We start from the raw sequence: 22,096 nt of genomic DNA on the forward strand, positions 1-22,096 counted from the left end.
GGCGCGGCCGTCGCCCTGGCAACCGCCGCCCGCGCTGAGGCGCCCGGCGGGACGCGGCGGGACGCGGCGGGAGGCGGCGGGAGGCGGCCTGCGCCCGGCGGCGGCCAGCGCTGCGCTCTGGTGTCAGTCTTTTACCAAGTGCTCAAAACACATTAAACTATTAAAGCTGCTAAATCTCATGATTTAAAGTTGCTCTTAAAATGATTGGATATTGAGATTAATCACAAAAGCACCCATGACGTGATGAGGAACTGGTGTTTACTTAAAATGCCCTAACATCGTAAGTCTTATTTATTTATTTGTTTATTTTCATGTAGCTATCAGTTCCATGTGGAATAAGTGGATGCCCGAGCTACGGGGACCTGCTGGGGCCAGGGTCTCCTTTAGCGTGGCGTTGGGTTGGAACAGGACATTAGTAGGGGGTACCTCGGCTGGGCATGCAGAGTGCTGTAGCATTTTTCACTGCATCCGTCTTGATCGAACTGACTGAACTGGACCGGGGTGCAGCTGTGGCGACGGAGTCGGTGTTCTGACTCCTGCTTGATCGGGTAAGAAGTCAGTCCAAGATCCCGGATGGTTTCTTGGATTTCTTCTAGTTCCCTAATTTGTACGAATTGTGTTGGGAGTGTTGTAGCTACAAACATCGAACGGTGAAAATGAGCTGTAGTGAAATGAATTGGAAAAAAGCACACTGAAATGCTCAGGAACAGTTGCAGACAAGTGCACAACACGCTTCAGAACAAGTTCCGTACTCCTCAGCACCGTTTGCCTGCCGGAGCAGCACCTTTTTCCTTTATCAGCCTGTATTTACCCATGACTAAACCGTCATGAGGCGTTTATAGCCGCATCACTGGTGCAGATTGTCAGAATAAAGCCCCAGCCAGTATTCTCATTGGAGTTATTTTCGGAAAGAAGTGCTGCGTGTCCCGTGCGCTGGCACTGGGTCACCTCTGAGCACCCGAAGCTCAGGGCGGGGCGGTCGGGGCCGCGCCTGCCCCTCGGCCCGGCGGCGTCGCGCTGCCGTGGTAACGGCCCGGCCGTTGGGGCCGCTCCCCTGCGGCCGCGGGGCCCGCTCGCCGTCGGGAGCCGGGGCCGGGCCCCGGGAGGTGCCGCGCCGTGGGTCTGAGGCAGGATGGAAAGGGCAGGGGCGCGGTGTTCCGCTGGAGGGAGAGGCAGCGCCGGCGTCGTCCGCGAAAAACACGCGGTGAGATCGCGGGTGTCGGCCCGCTTCGTCCAGCCGGCGTGCAGCCACCCGTACTGCGCCTTCCCTCTGAATAAAAGGGAGCTGTGCGTCTGGAGTCCGGCCGGCCAGGTAAAACCACAGGCTGTTGCTTTAGAGGAACGCTAACAGGGAAGGCGGGCACAAATAGTAACAGGGTCTGGTTCCACCTTTATGCTTGGCAGGTGGGAGTGTTGGCTGGGGGCTTTGTCCTTCCGATGTGAACAGTGTGAGCGATCACGGTGGGCTGCCCCTGGGCTGCTCAGCATCCACACAGCCACCCACTCGCTCCCTCCCAGCAGGGTGGGCGAGAGAATCCCCAGGGCAACAGTGAGAAAAATTCGTGGGTCGAGACACAGTCTAATGGGTAATGGAAAGAGGCAGAAGGATGTGATGGAAAGGCAGTCGCCCACCACCTCCTACAAGCACACTAATGCCTAGCCACCCTCTGAGCAATCACCACCACAGAAGACAACCCCCCCAACACCATCTTCTCTCACTCCAGTTCTTTTGCAGAGCCTGATATCACTGGTATGGGATATCCCTTTGGCCAGCTTGAATCACCTGTCGCGGCTGTGTCAGCTCCCAGCCTCTTGCCTGCCAACAGACAACTTGCTGGTAGCTGGGGGGACAGGCTGGCAAAATGAGAAAGCCTCGATGCTGTGCAAGCAGTGTTCAGCAACAGTTAAAATGTTGTGTATTGTCGTGACTAGTTTGGTCACAAAATCCAGAATGGCACCGTACAATCTGCTGTGAGGAAAGCATATTCAGTCCCAGCCAGACCCAGTGCAGTTATATTGTAATTTATTAACTGATTTTGAACAATAATGAAAAATGAGTTTGGATCAATTTTGTTAATTGCTCAAATTTTGTTAATTGCTCCGTTTATAATTTTGCACTGTTTGTAATTTTAATTTGAAGTGACTCATTTAACTCTTCTTTACGTTTGTCAGCCATTACGTTTGTTAGGACATCAGCACTCGGTTTCCGCGCTGTCATTTGGAAATAAAACCGATCCACTTCTTGTCTGCTCTGCTTCCCGTGAGCGCGTGATCGTGTGGAATCTGGCTGAATGCGCACAGAAAGAGCAAGAAGGTAGAGTATCAGCTACCTACCGGCTACAGGGGCAGCGCAGCACAGCCGGGAACTGGCCGTGGTCCTGTCCGTGGAGCTGGGTACTGCTCAGTAGCTGGTGGGCTGCTGGGAGCCTGGTACAGCTGGGGAAAAACGAGCAAGGAGCAGCAACAATAGAGACCTTCGTGTACAGACCTAACTGAGGAAACTCACAGAAGCACTGTGGAGACAGCTAGGTTTTTACCACAATGCAATAAATGGGACACCAACATTGTAAGCATGCCAGCACTGCATAACTAAGCATGCAATGCCAAAATCACTAAATTCTAACTTTTCTGGAATATGTGCAGAACTACAGTGCTCCATGCTGCTTTGTTTGGTCCTTCCTCTCCTGCCTCTGAAACACTGGTGTGTGTGTGAGCAGTGCAAGTATCTGATTTGGAATGAGAATGCATGAGTGAAGAAGAGCTATGGTGAGAGGACACAAAAAGGCAGATGTTCTAATATCCTGAACACCAGAGAGTGTTGGAGCCTCAACAGATGGAGTTTGATTCTAGGGAGCAGTGCTAACGCCTCTTGGAGCTTAAATTGACTGGGAAGTAGAGGAATAACGAAAGAGAATGAAAGAGAGCAAGACCCTCAAAGTCATGACTAGAGTACCAGTGATACTCTGTACAAAAATATTATTATAGTGTGAGAGCTGAGAATCATTATAGACCTCTTTTGGAGCCACTGTTGTGAAAGAGTTATGTGATGTTGTCCTTCACTACTAAAAATTTCATAGCTTTACCTATTATTTAAAGTGTGGGCTTGTGTCTTGTACTCTGCTCCACACTGAATTGGCAATTCTACATATTATGAAAATAAATGTTGTAAAGAAATATCAACATTTAAAGTACTTTTGTAATACATGCCATCATTACATCTGAATCCATGTGAGTGTAACATAGAGAATCAAAGAACAATTCAGGCAGTGGGCATGAAATGGGACTTAAAATATGGGGAAGAGAAAAATGGAAGATAGGTATAGACAATAAACGGCAGACAGATAGACAGTATGTGTAGTTTTAATTCAAAGACTTTTGAGAGCTAGATACACTGCTGCTAGATTTCCTTCTTTCCCTGTTCTCTATCCACAGGCTCTTCAGCAGAAGCTGTATAGTCTTTCTCCCCCCAGACTGTACTCTCTGCAGTTTTGGCCTGCTTTTACTTACCATACTTTAAATAAATGTATCAAGGTAGCTGATACAGGTATCTGCTGTAAAAGACTCCACAGTGTTTAGGGTAAAACCAAGAAATGGACAACGTATAGCTGTTATGACTCTTCTAGTTAATTTTCAGCCTATGAAATCCTAAAATTTAATGAGATGTCCAAAGCCTCTCCACATTGTTAACAGTAGCAACAAAAAGTAGAAAGCTGCAGAAGCCAACTTGCTTGAACCATTGAGCTGGCCATAATGTTGTGCTGAAGAGAGGGATGAAATATGAACTTGTTCTCAAAGCTAGTCTTATAATCAAACTCTGTAATGATTTTTAGTGATGTACCCTCTCCTTTAACCCTTTCCCACAGAAGAATGAAAATCAAGAGAAGGAAAGTCCCCCTTGCTTAGTGGCTGAGTGGCTGAAATACCCAGAAGAAATATTTTTCAAACCTCTGTTCTGCTGCACTTGGATCAGGATTTCTTATCTCCAAAATGAACATGTCACTACTGGGTTCTCTGGGCACATCACCGTACTCCAAAAATCCCATCCCTCATAGTTTTCAATGAAAATATAGTTTGATTGGCACACTTAGTAGTAGTATCTCAGAGAGTACCAGATATTGTCTAGGCAATGAGGCAGATGGAGAAATCCTGGTGCATAGTTGTGTTCTTCACTTTCCAATAGCCTGGGATTGGACTAGATGATCTTTAAAGGTCCCTTCCAAACTGTTTTACGAGTCTCTGATTATAAAACTCTGTGTTATTCTGTACACCTTCCTGACAGATGCTAGCATAGGTGTGTGGTTAGGTAACTGTTATGCAATGTTTCTGAGAATCAAACTGCACTAAGGTTTTAGAATTTATTGAGTCTTAATAAAATTCTTAAAATTTTTGCAGGGATAATGCCTCAAGGAATTATTATTGGAACTTTTTTGGGAATAGTGCTTCATGTAAGGTTTAGTCCAGATGATCAAAAAGTGGCAGTATGTACTGGAAATCGGATCTACGTGTTAAGTGCAAAGGTGAGATACCATTCTTTGTAACTATGTTGATATTGTTCCTTTAGCTTATTCTCTTTCAACTAAAATAATGATACAGTTGTGTCAGAATAATTAATCGAATGCATTCATCTTCTCATATACGTGAAAATAAGTATTAACTAATGCTTTATAAGGCATTGTATGCTGGATAAGATACTAGAATAAAAAGTTGAAATGAAACAATATCTCAATAACTTACAAGTAGAAAACATTCTGACAACATCTGAAAAATTATTCCTATGTCATTCATTTTGAAGAAGCAAATGTAGTATTTAGTGTTTTTGTCAGCAGAATGATATAAAGGGCTGCATTTGGGTTAAGAAAAATCTTACTGAATTTATATTTTGAACACAAATCTGATATTATTTTTAATAATAATTATTAATTATTAAAAACTTTAATTGTTAGTGTTTTTTTTTTTTTTAAAAAAATCTGATTTGTTTTTGTTTTTGCTTAACTTATCACAGAATGAAGCTGTACTAGCTGAATTGAATGGTCACCTGGCTCCAGTTACTGCTGCTGAGTTTTGCACATGGCGGAGAAATGTACTTATATCAGTGTCTGAAGACAGAAGCTTTAAGGCAAGGAAATTGTAGAGCTGCACTTTAAACGACATATATTGAATTTTTGAAGTAAAGTCATCTTTTTTCTTTATAAATGTTTACTGCAAATTAAGCAAAAATCATCTGTGACTTTGTAGAACTCAGGACATTGTTCTTAAGAGTTGCTAGGGAAATTATTATAAAAAATATATCTTTTTTTTTTTTAAAGAACAATTCAGGTTTTATATCTTCAAAACTTTCTATGATGAAGTGTTAACTTTGGTAATTTTTATTATCTGGCAAATGAACACAACATATTTTGATCTGTTTGGCTGTAATTGAAGTGTTTCAGCATACTGAACTGAATTAAAGCATTCCACTTTGAGTCTGCAGACAGTGATTGGAATATTCTGTTATGGGAATATTGGTTTGATGTATCACATGACATGGCTGGGTTATTACACGCTGCTAGGATTTTTTGCCAGACAGCATTTTACATGATGACACCATTGACTGCTGCTGTTGTATACACGATGACAGTTGAAGACATCTTAGGCAGTAAGGAGAAAAAAGGAGCCTGGGTGAACACAGGTGTGTCTTCCACAAGATAGCAGGGTGCTTTGTTTAGACGCAGTTTAGTCTTCTACTGATTGTCCTCTATATCCTTCTAAACATAGCCCAACATTTGATTAGATATGCTAAAGTAAAAGCAAATTTTGTTGTATCAAATTTACATATATTTATTTTCAATTTTAATTTTTATGGAACTCTGTTCTGGATAAAATGCTGGTTTGATTTTTGTCCTTGTCTTAGACAAAGGAAATGCAAAGATCGAATTAGAATTTTAGGAAATAATAATTCTGACTTTCTGATTGTTTCTTATTTAGTTCACATTGACAGAATAAATTAAATAAAGGTGAAAATGACTAAATAAAAGCTCTTTATGCTCTTTCTTATGAATTTGATGAACAGCTGATAAATTAAACAAAGTTCTAATGATAAGGTCTTTTCACCTAGATAAAATTGGGTCTAAAATGACAATCAGATGAAAAAATCTTTCAAGTCTATCAAATAATTTAGTAAGACTGTTTTCCTACTTTATTTGCCCTGCCTTATTTTGCAGGTTAGGGGCAATTCTCTAAGGGCAGCAACACTGGAGTCTATGGTAGTTGGCTCCTGTGGTTACAGGACACAGGACATCGGAAGCCTCATGCTGCCCTAGCCCTTTTACTAGGTTAAAGAACTGAAATGGGTGAGAATCTCTTCAGATAAACTGAAAAACAAAATCTAGGAAGCAGTTTTTTAGGAGAACAGTATCTACATTCATGAGCAAATTAAGCGTGAACAAAGAGAAAAGCTTGGGAGGTGTACAAAGGCACACAGCCATGTTTGGAGAGCAGAGGCTGTCTGGCTGCAATGCTTTTAATCTATGCTGTGATAGCTATCGTAAATGAAGTAGAAGAAGGAAGGCTTGTAGAAGTAGCAGCATGAGAGGATTTTTTTTTTTTAATTTAGTTTTCTTAGTCAACTATTAAGCATTAGAACGCATCCCTTAGAAACAGTCACGTTAATAAAGAAAGCTGATTTTTTTGTGGATCTATAGATCATAATAAGTAGCATTATTACAACTAATAATCTTTTATTCTAGGGCCCAACAGCAAAATTGTGAAATCATGCAAGCTTCCCATGTGAAATCTAGAACAAGTTAAAGTGTATGTCTTTACATTATTTTAGCTTAACTTTTAAGATCTCTTAACTTCTAATTGCTTTGTGTATCCATACCAGGCGGGTTTCCTTATCAGTTAAACAAAGGTGAACATGGGGTGAAAAAAAACCAACACGTGCTGAAAATAACCTTACTATATCGCATCAAGGGCTGCGTTTCCTTCTTTTCACCACTTGATGGCCTTTAAGTTTGTGTTTTCCTCAAAGATCTAAGTAGGTGCCTATCTTTATTTATTTATCTTCCCCCAAAGGTATGGGACTATTCTACTGGCCTGTTAATGTATCAGTCAGGAGTATTAACAGGTAATTATTATTATTATTTTTTTTTTTTTATGTATATCTTTTCATAACCTTTGTCCCTGACAATAAAATAAAATCATTATAGAAGTATTTAGTTGAGCTAGTAAAAATATTTCTAGTAAATTACATGCTAGTAAATATATTGTTCTTTAAAGACATTCCTTTTCATGTTAGATAGTTTTAGTGTACTTTCATAAGCATTTCTGTTTGTACAGGGAGTGCATATAGCTCTTGACATTTGCTGAGATATACAAATATGAGCACTTTTGTTTTGGAGATACAGCTCCACTCTCTATGGGTTTTCTTTCTTTCAAGTTTTGTATATGACATGAAAGGACATTATGTGTACCATATGTAGATTTATTAGGAGGGTCTCTAGCTGAAGGCATACATTGACTTTAAAAATGTAAGCTACTTTTGTGGAAAGATGAGAACAAAAGGAGAGATGAGGAAGACAAACATCTCCAGTGCAACAAGGACACACCTCACTCATAAAATGTCTCTTAAAGTAACATAGTTTTCACTGGGACCTGTTTAAACTCTGTGCTGATTGTTCCTGCTTATGGTGCAGCTAGTACAGGTTGGAGCACACTTTGACTAGAGACAACAGGTGCATGGGAGTTAGTTTTTAGTCTTTGTTAATTATTATTATTATTCATAATCGTATAATTATTATTATTATATGCCCCAAAGTAAACTAAGAGCTATAACCACATGGTAGGAAAGGAGAGGAAGAAGGGAGACCACCCCCATTGCCTATGGCAATTGCAACACTTGAAAACCTTTTTTTTAACAGTAATATCAGGGTTTGCAGGTAAAAGGCCATGAGAATAATTGTGTAGGAACAGCAAGGGAAAACTACTGCTACAGGGTCTCTGAAAACCATTGCCATAGCCGCTTGAGTGAAAGGATGTCGAAAACCACTGACATGGTAGTGATTTAGGAGGTTACCCAAAAGCACTGCCATGGCAACTTGGGTGAAAGACAGGCTGCAGACCTGCAAGTGGAAAGCCCATTGCAATGCAAAAGCTACAGCCCTTTGCAGCCGTAAGGATTGCAGTAAGGGTGTTGTTGTTTTTCACCTGTCTTTATCAACAGGAGGCATCAGTTATGAATTGTGTGTTTTAATAAAATGTCTTATTTCAGTGTACTCTGGAAATAATTGCACCTCTTTTGACGCAGCATTTCCTTTGCTAAGTCTGCTAATTGATGAAGAAAATAAACAGATTATCACTGGATGTGGTGATGGACAGGTAAGAAGTAGACATAAAAATTAATCTCTGTATGACAAACCAGTCATCTATTATTAATTACCTGTCTATTAAGAATCTTCATAATTTGCATACAAATGTTGAGTTGTTACAACAATTATTTTTGAAAGCATAATTCAGTGCTTTGAACATGAACCATGCAAGGTATACAATACCCCTATTATAAAATACAAACTTCTTCCTGAAAACCAGGAAAGGTTTTAGAACTACGATCAGTAAGCGCATAGCATGTGTACACTGAGAGTCTGTAAGTACATCTGTTTTAGAAGTAAAAAGGTGAAAAACAGGATTCACCTTTTTTGGCCAATGTTTGAAACCCATGACAATAAATCAGAGAGGCCATGATTTCAGCATGGTGGAATTCTAAGCAAAATGTGATAATGTGAATATGCATTTCAGCTGCTCCTTACCTTAATGTTAAGAATATATTTGCATGAGATTTTTCTATAGAATTTAAAGGCTGTTTGTTGTTGTTGCTTAAGCACTTAACTATAGTGGTGCCTAAAAAGAGAAAGGTAAAAATGAAATTTATTTCCATGGTCCAGTGAGCAATTGTGTGCACAATACCTTTGATTTTTAATTGTAGAAAATGATCTGTGAGAAGTGTTTTCCAAAGACTTAAACAAGGGAATTAGACATGCAATTTAAATTGACAGTAGCTTCTTTTGCTGATATTGAAAATACCCATTGATGATCTTGGAATATAAATTTGTATAATTTAATTTTAGTCTAAGGTGAGATTCCAGATATAAAAAATCATTAGTTACATCATATATAATGTATAAAAATACATTAATTGCATTTTTTTAATATTGGACTTCTAGTTCGTATCCATGTAAGCTTTATGTTTAGTATCAAAAAATTATTGCAATTACTTTTTCTTGCAGCTCCGGATCTTCAGTTTAATCACTGATCATAATTACCGTTGTGTGGCACGTATCGACTTAAAGAAAGAGCAAGAGAAATTCTGTAATAAAATCTGGAAATCTGGCAAAGAATCAGGTAGCATAGTGCTTCTAAAATACTGATATATTTCAGTTATTATTGGTAACTGGGTGTGTGCCTTTGATACCATGAGAATTTATTATAAGTGGTAGAGTTAATGAAGCTCAGTGACATGAAATTCTTACTGAAGCTGAGATAAAGCATATTTAGGGGCTGTTGGCATATGGCTTCAGAGTCACTTTTTGATATGAATGCACCTAACTTCTGCAAATCATTTTCAGTCCCTAAGTAAGCTTTTCAGAATTTATTATTAAGTATTTGAAATAAAATAGTACTAAAAATAAAACAGTATTGAGGAGAGCTATTTCAAGAAGGCTGGCTCTTAGGATATCTCCATCTTTTGAAATGGAAATTAAGTGTGGTCTTATTTCATGCTACTTTACTATGTTACTTCTAATCCTCTCTTAAATGCCACCCATTTCCCTCATTTCATTGTTTTGTTGATAGCTGGTATTGTTGATTGGCTATCTTTAGGTGAAAGACAAAATAACTCCAAGCTTTGCAGAACAAAGAGCGTGAGACCAGAAGGGTCAGTGGAAACATCATTGTCTGTCCTCCTAATTGAACACTGTGACTATTGTTTCCGTAACGAGGAAAACATGTAAGTCCCTTAAAATATCACCAAATATGTGGCTGGAATCTATTCCTAGGAGTTCCTATTGGTTCTCAGAATATTTTCACTGCAATTTACTATTTCTTTTTTTAATGCGACAGGTAAAACAGAGAATATATTCAGTGATCTGCAAGTTTTGGTGACCTCTTAGATAGACAATTTACAGAAAGTGATACAAAGTTAAAACAGGTTTCTAGCCTGAAAAATAATTTTATGAAAATGGCATTGGGAATATCCACTTTGGTATCTCTTGATACCAGCTGATCAGAAATAATTAGTTAAAAATATTTAATTAGAATTAATAAGCCTAATTAATTATTTTTTAACTTGCTTTCCTAAGGAAATAAGTCTGATGCAGTCACTGCATACCTGTGTCAGTTTGTCTTCCAAATGTAAATTTAAACTTCATAGCCTTTTCTAGCCAAGCATTTGTCAGAAAGACATTTTAAAACATGATGGTTTTACTCCTTCCTGTGGAATTGGTTGGCCAGGTAAAGGATATCTATCTAAATTAATCGTTATATTGTAGCTCTTCCCTGATTAGAAGTTTAACCATATTAACAGACATCCAGGAGTCTATTCAGGATACAGCCACAATAAAAGTTTCATAGAACAATTTGTTTTTGTTGTTATTTATACATGGCACTTGGATAAATTTCTCAGCCAAGTTGTGTTTCAGCAAATGTTTATTCCAGTCTTTGCTGTCAGGTGGGTTGTACTGTTATAGCTGATTCTGGTTGTACTGATATAGCTGATTTATATATTTATATTTATATATATATATATAATTTAATAAACAGAGAAGAAAAATATCCATCAGTCTTGGATCATTTTGTTTGACTTTATGTCAAATTGAAGTAATTATTTACAAACAGTTATTTCCATGATGCCCACATTTTCTACCATAGAGAAGAAGGAAATGGTGAGTTTTAAGACATATATCTCAGACTTACTTTAATGGGATATCAGACCTCTAAGACCAAGAGAGGAATTATTACAGTCATTTTTTTTTAATGCTTGTATAATACTACTCTCAAATCTCAAGAGCTTTGCCTTCATGAAAACTATAGATTTGATTTGACATCTTTAAACATGGCTAGTTTTCTAGCAATGAAGAATTCGCTATGTCCCTATGTAAGACATCCCAGCAACTGATTCATTCAATTTTACTTCTCATCTGAATTACTTGTGATGTACAGTTATTGGCTCTTTGTATGTTTTTTGTTCTGGTAATGCAAAGCCAGCTATTATCAAGTTCCCTCCTTGCATAGCTACTTACAGCTCATTAACAAGTTATCTCTACACTTAATTCTGGATAAAATAGTTTGAGCCTCGTATAAGGCATATTTTCTGTACCTCATCCCAATTTTTAACACTTTATTTTGAACTTTTTCTGAAACTCAGTCTCACTTCGTTTTTTCAATGTCTTTTTTGGACATGGTTGCCTGAAATGAATCCACCGCAGTGGCTTAAGTAAAATAAGCCACTGAATAGAGATACCCCCTGTTAGCTCTGAATAGAGATAACATCACTTTCCTCCACTTACCTGGTACTGCCTGGCATTGTACACCTGGCATCGTAAAGACTACTTAGCCTTTTAGCTATGGCATCAAGAACATTTTGTTCTGCTTTTAAACCACCATAATTTTTAAATTATTACTATTAAAAGTCTCACAATGTTTTGTTTTAAAAGTTTTATGGTTAGAAGTAGTTTTCTGTTTGATTTTTAAATTATTGTGTGTTGGTTTTAGTAGAGGTTCAGATTTGTCTGAACAGTTGACCAGTCCTGGATTTTGCCAGTTTTCCTGCCTGCGAAGAAATGCAAAAATGAAACGCTTCTGCAATACTGGTGTACAAAAAAATTTATGGGTTTCATATTTCTCTAAGCTTTTTGAACTTGAATAATTTCATTGCAACAAATGGCATTTTATTACTGTAATGTCAGTGTGAGATCAACTTCCTGTGTATATAACTTGATATCATTTTTCCTAATAACTTGATAACACCACTTCTCACTGTGTAAACATTTCAAAGAATTCACAAATTCAATCAGTCTGTATTTGCAGTGTATGAAAGCAGTGCAAACCACAAATAAAACTATACAGAGCACAAAAAAAGTATTAAACCACTGTGGTGACTCTTTTCATGCCAAGCATCAACTTTGTGTTTTTCTATATCCTCATTTCAACTTTTGTGGTCTGACTTTTCAAATCACATAGATAAGTGTACTCACTTCTATTTGCAAGAAATATTTAAATATTTATGACAGTTCTTATTTACTGTGGCATCAAAACATTTTTAGTTTTTGAGAATGGCAACATTTATTTGTTATAATCATGTTATGCTTCATAATGTTTTACTTCCGTGAGGGTGTTGACTAAAACTGTAGCCAGTTGGTCTGCTCTGTGGTGTTGGCAAACACTGGATTTCATTACATAACTGCAATATTATGGCCACTAAGCATAGACTGATGCAGACAGTTGAAGCTTGCCTTTTTATTTTTTTTCCCCTAATTTTTGCTTCTTCTCTTGTACTGTTGTAGTCTAACAAAATACCTGCAGTTTCACTGTTTTTTTTTTTTTTTTCTGTGTTCATATTACAGATGGTAAAAGTAAGGACATAAGTAGATTTACCTCTTCATTTGAATTTACTGTGTGCTTACAGTGCTTTTACAGCATCTCCCAGCTCTTAGAAGCCACAGTAATTTTTGAAGTATATCCTATGCTGTTTTAGTTTTGCCATGAGCAATTACATGAAATCAAGAATTGTATTATCTTCCTAGTTTTTCAAAACTTCACAAAGTTTGATTGAAGATTTTTACTTTATCCTACAGATTAAAAAATATATGGTAGACTTAAAATCTTTATTTGGGTGATTTATTATTGTTGCCATACTGGAATTGGTAACAAGTATTACTGTATCTTGTAATAACAACAGCTTCTCCATCACACTCACTTTTTTTTTTTTTTTTTTTTTTAATAGACCTTACACCCTGAATACTAGCTATTTTTGGATAGGAACCTCTACTGGATTGCTCATAATTAATTTGACAACCTTTGAATTGGAAGCTTTTTTATGTTACAAAGGTATGACCATAAAGTATCTGACTACAACATAATGGGATTGCTTTTCTTTGTCACCTGATATAAAAGTATAACAATTAGTTTACCAAATAGCAGAATACAGTAGAAATGAAGTGTTTTTTAATATAATATTTTATTTTTATTTGTTTTTCTGTCATTGATGATTCATTTCAGAACATGTGTCGGTGCTAGATTTCTGTAGTGGCTAGCGATGAATTTTTATCAAATTTTACAACCTAATTACAAGACGTTATTCTACTCCTGCTTTACAATGTGAAGCTTCTTCAATAGCTAGAATGATACAGAGTGAAAAGAGTGGGTTATGATGGTGTTAAGTTAGTGTATTTTTTTTCTGTTTTAATTATTCTTTTTTTCAATTTTCAATGTAAATACAATTCTATAGCACTATGTTCTTTTTGGTAAAGATTACAGTGGCCTAAGCATTCAGTTTGCTGCATCGTGCGCATTAACTAAGAAGACAGTTAATGGAAAGGTAAGTATACATTCAACATTGATTTAACGAATGTTTACATTTCCATTTTTTAATAAGCATTAATTCTGCATTTTGTTTACATATTAATTTACACTTCTGAGCGTTTTTTTTTTTGGTGTGAAATTACACAGTATTTTTTCTGGAGGTGGTTGATTCTTTATGGAGCTTAGTACTTTTAATAGCTGGGTAGTTTTAAAGCTCTTAAAATTTGGATACTATCTGAAGTGATTATTAAGAAAAAAGTGAATTGTTTTTTATAGTAGTTGGTGTGTACCTTGGATGCTGAGAATGACCACTGTGGGAGCAGAGGCATTCTCTTGGGGAAAAATGGGTATACGCATTGTTACACCTTTTTCTCAAGCAAATGCTGGGATGAACTGCTTCTGAATCCTTCCAAGAAATCTGCTAAAGCTATTTGAGTTGTGAGAAAAATTCTGTGGAAAATCACCAAAAGAGCTTTTAAGGAAACTAAAGGTGATGTTTCTATGCTCCATTTTTGATATTGCTTTTCCTATAGAAGTGAGCTGAGTCTAGGCCTTGCTTCATATTTGACATAGCAGTGTTTTCTTTTAAAGAAGGCTCTCTCACTTAAGTAATTCACTTGTGTTAATCAGTTCTCAGTGTGTTCTCAGCGTGACTCTGAAACCAGTCTTTCCTCCACGTGTGACTCTTTTCTCATGACTCTTACTGCAGAAATATCTGTATTGTAGAAGGTGTTGTAATTTCTGTGAGTGTTAGGTATGAAAGTCTGTTAGTGCACATGTTTAAGCAGCATGAGCATATTTTTGAAGGAAAGCATTAAGCACTTTTTACTGCTTAATACTCTGTGAGATGAAATTGATGGATATTTTTGAGTAATTTCATAAGTGACACAAAATAATTCTCCATTATAAATGACTTAGTGATAGAGCTTAAGTTACAAAGTACATGGAGTGTTAGTTTGCAGTTTAATTGCTGCAGGTTTTATGCTTGATCACCTCAATGTTTGAAGATGTGATTGCTGTGTTGGAGGTTAACCTTCCTGCATTGGTGAGATCTCAGCAGAGTGGTATTTTCATAAGAGCAAGTGAGAAGAGTCTATCAGTCATTGCCAGGTACAGTATAACTTGAAGTGGTTTGTTTGTTTCCTTTTTTGTTTGTTTGCTTGCTGAGGGTGCACCCTGCTCCATCATCCAGATTATTAGAATAGCTGTTGAATAGGATTGGGCCCAGTACTGCCCCCTGGAGTACTCCACTGGTTACTGGCCTTCAACTAGGCCTTGGGCCACTGATCATTGCCCTCTGGGCCTGGCTGTTCAGCCAGTTTTCAACCCACTCACTCTGATCTTCCATCCCATAGCTCATCAGCTTCTCTGTGAGAATCTTATGGGAGACAGTGTCAAAAGCCTTACAGAAGTCCACGTAGACTATATCCATTGCTTTCCCCTTGTCTACCAGGCCAGTCATTTCATCCCAGGATTTTATTAAATTGGTCAAGTATCACATCCCCTGGGGAATCCATGGTGACTACTTCTGACTCCATGGTGACTCCTGTCCTTCATGATCCTGGAAATGGTTTCCAGAAAAACACTGAAATCTTGAGGTCATTGAAAAACGTACAGTTTACAGCGAAGAGAAGTGAAGATTTCAGTGCTTATATCACCACTTAGAATTCAAAGAAATGAGGTTTTAACCTGTAAATGCACTGGCCTGTGAATATAGTCTGGGCTGAGGCGTATGCTGCTGGGTATCTGAAATGATAAGTGATCTACTCAGTATGATTGGTAATTATGAAAAGTGTACTGGTATCACACACATACAGACAAATAACTAAAAAGAAGTTATGACAGCTTTTCCTAATCTGATGCATTTATCCATTGCATTGATTGATTCATGGTTTTGGCTTTATAACTTAGGTGTTCTTTGTTGCCAGAATCTCCATTGCATAAAGGTTTAAATAAAAACAAAAAGGAACCTTCTAGGAAAACACTTGGTAAGTGTAAAACAAATTTTGATATTAATTAATATAGTTATATCTTTAAAAACAATAACTGACTCCACTATCTGGTGCCTATCATAATGAATATATTGATTTCTCTTATACTTGGCATTTTATTTTTATTTCATTAGAAAGACTTTTATTCTTCTGCTGATATCCCACATTTGTATTTGTAGTGAATGGTAATATAGCATTTTCTTCTTTTAAATATAATCCTCTGATAACTTTGGGTTTTGAAATAGTTAAAATGTGTAGAATATTTTGTAGTGTATGTGTAGAACACTTTCCGCAGGTCTTTCGACAGTATGTAGTACATTTTTACGTATAATTCTTCATTTCTTTCCTATTTTTACTTACATGTTTTGATTATTTTTATTATCCTGAAGAGTCTTCTGTTAACTCCTGTAAGTTTAGAAAGTTTTGCCTCAGGTTCCTGATATTTAACTAAAAACCAAACATCTGACTTCCAGTTGCTGTGGCTGCATGTGTAGCTTCTTTGCATAACAATAGTAAAACCAAGTCCAGAAAATACATAGAAAATATATCTTTTTCATTGTCAACTTTTCTTTAGAAAAGATAGAAAATTACTGGTAGCTGTGGAAAAAAATCTATTTTGATTATATTGATTGTACTTCATGGACATGCTAGAATGTCAAAGGTTATATTTTTAATTTTGTTCCATATTCTGAGAAAACATCTACAGTGTTTTAGCTAGAATTCCAGCCTGCTTCTGAAACCCAGCACTGATGCCAGTTTTACTCTTGTTGACGTGTCTCATTCAGATAGTGTAGGTGCTGTAAGGAAATAAATCTCTTATGGCAAGTGGTGTTGGGAGTTCCTCAGGGAGGACCCTTTTTTTTGCCTCTTCACTCCTTAGAGAAAGAGGTTAGCTGGTGGGAGTTGAAGGTGCACCTATCCTCAACATAAGTAAATGTGCCCATGCACCTGAAGTTTTCCCCTGGGAGTACGAACAAGTTTTCCCCTTTTACACCATTTATTTAATCAGTTTGTTTCTGCTGATAGGAAATGCTTATAAGTTAGTTTTGGTTGGAGGCTGAGGCGTCTCAGGACAGCAGCATAAACGCAGCCTTTATTAATGACTTCTCAAGCCACATAAAAGAACAAACATTTATGTGTACCTGCCAGATTTATTAAAAATCTTTGGATTTGTTCTATATTAGAAATATAGGGTGTGAATAGATTATAACTAGTGCTTATAAAATCTAAGCATAAAATAGGCAATTACAAAACAAATTTGTGAGTGACTGATGAAAAAAATTCCTCAGAACAGTATTTTTGTTAGTTCAAAGTTTAGAGAAGTTCCTACTTGATACTATTGGAGGAGGGATATTATGCAAAGGAACAGTTTATATTTCTTTACTTTTCTCAATATTCATTTTTTTAGAATAATTGGTCATAAATGGGCTTTGTAACATAAAGAGACATTAAAAATTGCCAGAGCAGTAGTTTAACTGTGCATCTAAAAACTTGTAAAAATATAATATTAAGAAACACTTGAATTAATATTAAATTATTTTACTATAGGAGTGAAAAGCACTGTGAAAGATCAGCCATTGGTTTTTCATTATAAAATAAAGTCATCAGGTTATACAGCAGCACCACGGTGAGTAGATCTGTTAGTATTTTAGCTGTTTTACTAGTGTGTGATATTTTATCACATAATAGGTATGTGTAGTCTCACCACTGTGAAATTAATGACCCATAAAAGGTAGATATTATGTTAACAAACAAAATTTTTTTAAAAATGTGTTGTAAAACAAAAATCTTACAGCTTCTGATTGGTGCCTTGGAATGAAAATTTCTGTGTATGTTCGCACAGTGCCTGTTTCCAAGTGCTATGTCACTTAAACCCCATTTAGCTCTTTCCCTCATTCTACACATACAGAGTATTCTCAGGTCAACATACAGAGAAGTACATATTTCGTTTTGTCTTAGTCATCTGTTGAGATGGGCTATGTTACAATTTTGTGAGTTGTTGGACCAATTTTTGCTGGGGTCCATGATTCCTGAATGTGTTGTATGTGTTCCTGGTTCAGTGAATATACAGACTGTGTTGTCTTTTCTCTTCAGTTTCCCTAAACCTGAAAGCTTTAGGTAAGATAGGATGATCATGAGCACTGGACTCTGTTAGTTCAGGAAAGATCTATTCATCTCATCCCTAATTTTATGGCATAGAATTTCCTTGTTTTATCAAACTCATCATTTAAGTGTTCATTGAGAACATGACTTGAAATGTTTCCTCATCAAAAAATGAGTGTCAGAGGAAACTAAATCTGGGTTTCTATAAAATTGCACCCTCATCTCTTGTGTCGTTTGTTTACTTGTCAGTTGAAAGAGCTTTTGGTTGTGTGTCATCATCATGAGGATGCATAGGATAGTTATGAAATAACTTCATACCTCTCATTCATCCCACCCACCACAGAGTGGTCCCTGGGAAACATTCTGAGTTGCTTTCTAACAGGGTGTCAGACTTTCACCTTATCCAAAAAAATCACCTTTGTTGTTTCCCCAATCTTCCGACCTGTGAAATAGAAAGTAAGAAGTGTTAAGATGTAGTGCAAGAGCTTCATCATGGAGTGTCTTTCACTCTTCAGTGATCTGCACACAGTGCCAGCTCTTGCAAAGAGCATGCTAAGAAATGTCTCAATTTTTGCTAAATGTTGTGCTGCCACTACTGAGAGATTTAGAGTGTCTGCCAAGCGCAGTTTCCAGAGAGTCTGGACTCCATTTCTTAGGGAATGTAGCTGAGAAATCTATGATAATGATGTTGAAGTATAGGGAAAAACTGGCTAGAGAAAAGACCTTTGACACCTGTTCCTTTATCCATTTACTTTTTTTTTTTTTTTTTTTTTTTATGGTTGTTGTTGTTATTTCCTGAAATTAGTGTTGCTATATGAAGGAGTTGTGCTGCCCTTACTGGCTTTGTGTTTTGTTACCTCAAAACTTACCTTCCCCTTTCAGTTGTTTCAGTTTTCTTTCAAAATCTGTATTAGGCATTCTCTCTCTTCCTTGAAACTCTTCTTGTTTCTTCAGTCTGCAGAAAGAAATATCTGAGGACTTTATGAGAATGGATTTTGGCCTTCAGAATGCTTTATCCAACAAGTAACTCACAGAAAGCAGAACTTAGCTGCTTTTGAGCAAATTGTGCATTAAAGATACCTCTGCATCATTAAAGATACCTCTATCATTCATTGTGTACATTATCTTACCTAGTGATGTTAGTAGCAGGCATAAATAGTTAGAGGGAACTAGGGTTATATTTTGTTTGAAACAAACTGCTTCTCTTTCATGAAATGTTTAACGTTTAATATAGGAGAGTCTGTGTTCTTTCTTGTAGAATGACCATGTTTTCTCCAAATACTAACCTGAAGAAAAATTATATATCAAAGCGGAAGACCAGTGTTGAATGGTAGGTAACCTAGCAAATGCATTAGAAGAAGAACAAATTAAAATTAGTTCTATCATAAATTAATATTTTTATATTTATATTTTTAACTGCTTTTCTCATTGGAACACTTTAGTTAGGAGTATCAATGGAATGTAACAATGCTTTGTAAATTTGCTACAAAATGACTGTAACAAGTGATTCACACAATCAGATTGACAATTAAAACTGGTTAAGTCATACGCAGAAAATCTACACATTTATTTTACTTGGATTTTTGTTGCTAGAAAGTAAAATAGGTGTTAATTATAGTTGGAGGCAAAGTCCCCACAAGTTCTTAACCTGCAATTCTAGTCAGAAAAGCAATGGAATGTGGCAAGGTGAGACTTAATGATTTCCTATCATGTGCCTCATTCATTCTGAAAATCATGTTATCTTAAGTCAAATCAAGCTTAATGTAGTGTATTTAAACAGAGATTGCATAACGATACAGTTTGGCCAGTGGATTCATCATCACTGTGGATACAAAAGGCTAATGTTTTTTTTAGAGCTGGCACTTTAATGTTAATTTGTGTGGTACATTAAATGGGGATATTACACACATTTTTTTCTCTTTCTACCAAACAGTCATTGTTCTTTGTAATACAAACATAAAAACAAAGATTGATGAATGTTATTTTTCTTTGTCTTTTTAAACTTTTAAACATTTAGTAGATGGTGGCTGAGTTTTTATATTCCTTGCACACCTTTAAATGATTTCAAAAAAACACTTCAAATGATTTCAATATTGGTTTGCATTATATTGTGATGGATTAAGCTACTTAGCACTTACTGTTTTGTTTAGTATGTTGTTAAATAGATAAGTGTCACTCTTACTTTTATATATGGACATATTTTTTTCATTTTGCTTACTGTCACAACAAGGTAGTTTGTGTTCTTTAAATAATTTCACTAGATAATTATAAAACTTAAAAAGTTTGATTTTCTGTAAAATTCTATGTTAATTCTTGATTTCATGAATTTATAACAGTTATAGGAGTTAAGTATGACAATTTTTAATTTGTTCTGCCCCTTATCCTGGATTTAACATAAGTTCTCAAGGGAATATTTACATAAGGATACTTACAATAATTCCCCAAACAACATTTATTTTATGATTGAAATGACAGCCTACTGGTTTTAGATATCTCAATATTTTCCCTCTCTTTCTCTCTTTCCCTTCTTTGAAGTACACGTAAAGAATATCCATTGGAAAGTTCTCCTCCAATCAACTGTGAGAGAGAGATATCTGTTACTTGTAAACCAACCCCAATTTCTTGCATTCAGTATTCTGGTATGTATAGGTGTTATAAAAGGTACTGTTGGTCCCTTGTGCAGACAGAAAAACAAAATTTGTGTGATATGGTTTATTAAGGCCATGGATTTGCTAGGCAAATTCCCAGAAAACTCTGGCATCTTACTGTCTGGTCATAGTTTTTTAACTTGCAAATGCATGCAAGCTGCTTATAGGTACGCAAAAGGATTGTAACTCCTCTCTGATCTTACATCTTGTTTGCTTTTGGACTCATTCTATCACTTTTCCATTATATTACATTGAAAATTAGTAGTCTAACACATTCTTTCATTAAGGAAGTTTACCTTCTGAGACATTTACTCGGTGTTGTTAGGGTGTATTAGAGGCTGAAGTTCTTTTTAAAAATAATCAGAATACTTCTATTTTTGTGTAAAAATTATTCAGTTTTTATATATAAACACTTCAAAAAAGAATTGTTGAATATAACCCAAAGAAGAGTATTTTTCTTAACTGCTTTTAAGAAGTGAGTCTTGTTATAGGTTCAGTCATTTCCAATCCATATAAATAATAATATATAAAAATAACTTCCTAGTTCAGTGATCAAATGTATCATGAAGTATATAAATACATCAATCTACACTCTGCAAACCACAATACATAAAAAAGTATTAAAAAATGTACATCTTTATAAGTATTTTGGGGACAAGAACAAATTTTATCATCAAGAAATAAAAGGAAACTAGATGCAGTCAGTAACTTCTAAAACATGCTTCACCCCTAAGTGTTCCCTAAAGACCTGGAAGAAATTATTTTTATGGCTCATGAAGGAAATCAGTTGCAGAGAGATCTTTTGTAGGAATGCTGTGTGATCTTAGAATTAAGGGCTCATTTTTAGAAAAAAAATATATATATATAAAAATAAAAAGGCAAACCAACCAACCAAAAACAATCAAAAAAATAACACTCAAGTTTTGGTAATGCATTTTAAGGAAATACGCTTTTACTTAATCCGAGTAAGGAACACCTTTCTTCCTTTCCTTCTTTCCCTGTTTATCTATCTGTCTGTATCTCACACACGCATGCACACAAACTCAGGCTTAAACAGGAACATTTTTGCATAACAGGTTTTAACAATCGTTTCTTTTTTTTTTTCTTTTTTGAGTAAAAAAGAAACATATGATTGTAAGCTTGCAAAGATGTGTTCTGTTATTGTTATAGGTTGTGTTAACCAGATGGTTCTGACCTTTGCAATACATTTGCTGTTGCAAATTTACAAACCGGAATAGTAGCTTGGAGCACTCCTTCAAGTGGTCATTGTAAACATGATATGAATCACAATCATTATTACTTATGTGCATCTTTAAACATATGAGATAGAAAATAGGAAAGCAAGTCAATTGAGGTTGTAAACTTGCATTAATGATTTAATATAAACCCTCTTGAATTTAATAAACATACTTTTGTGACATGGGAGGTGTTACAAGTTATGACTGTTAAAAGACAGTTTTCCACAGGATTTGAGATGATCCATTAAACAAGCTTCCACATTTATAAGAAAAAAGATTTTCTCTCATTCTGTATGCACAAAAAGATGTATGTATTGTTAGTTATGTGTGTTTGATTTATATCGCTTACATGGTACATTTACCAATCAGCTCTCATGCTGAAAATACATACTGTCAAAATTAAGGAAAAGCAGGGGGCATGTGGAAATCTGCAGAAAAGCACCACACTCTAGCTTAAAGACTATGGGGTTTGTGGGGCATGTATTTATTTGAGTATTTTATCCAGAACTACTTATTTTATTTTTGTTAGGAAAATATTAAACAACATTATTTGTGTAGTTACTAG

At 36.2% G+C, this 22,096-nt stretch overlaps 1 protein-coding gene across 2 annotated transcripts in view; it reads left to right on the top strand.

Moving 5' to 3' along the window:
• The first annotated feature begins 1,061 nt into the window (after positions 1-1,061).
• Positions 1,062-22,096, top strand: part of WDR27 (WD repeat domain 27) — a 123,086-nt gene continuing 102,051 nt past the window's right edge. The window contains exons 1-15 of one of the 2 annotated variants that reach the window (XM_035322838.1): positions 1,062-1,312; positions 2,173-2,314; positions 4,393-4,517; positions 5,003-5,116; positions 7,054-7,105; positions 8,285-8,355; positions 9,261-9,375; positions 9,853-9,979; positions 12,974-13,077; positions 13,500-13,567; positions 14,528-14,661; positions 15,463-15,539; positions 17,091-17,169; positions 18,904-18,975; positions 20,181-20,284. In XM_035322838.1, coding sequence (XP_035178729.1) covers positions 1,133-1,312; positions 2,173-2,314; positions 4,393-4,517; positions 5,003-5,116; positions 7,054-7,105; positions 8,285-8,355; positions 9,261-9,375; positions 9,853-9,979; positions 12,974-13,077; positions 13,500-13,567; positions 14,528-14,661; positions 15,463-15,539; positions 17,091-17,169; positions 18,904-18,975; positions 20,181-20,284 — 1,564 coding nt within the window. In that variant the 5' untranslated portion in view covers positions 1,062-1,132. The remainder of the gene's footprint in view (positions 1,313-2,172; positions 2,315-4,392; positions 4,518-5,002; positions 5,117-7,053; positions 7,106-8,284; positions 8,356-9,260; positions 9,376-9,852; positions 9,980-12,973; positions 13,078-13,499; positions 13,568-14,527; positions 14,662-15,462; positions 15,540-17,090; positions 17,170-18,903; positions 18,976-20,180; positions 20,285-22,096) is intronic. The other variant, XM_035322839.1, reaches the window with a different exon arrangement.

This window comes from Oxyura jamaicensis, chromosome 3 (genome assembly GCF_011077185.1).
Source record: "Oxyura jamaicensis isolate SHBP4307 breed ruddy duck chromosome 3, BPBGC_Ojam_1.0, whole genome shotgun sequence".
In the NCBI taxonomy this organism is placed as follows: domain Eukaryota; kingdom Metazoa; phylum Chordata; class Aves; order Anseriformes; family Anatidae; genus Oxyura; species Oxyura jamaicensis.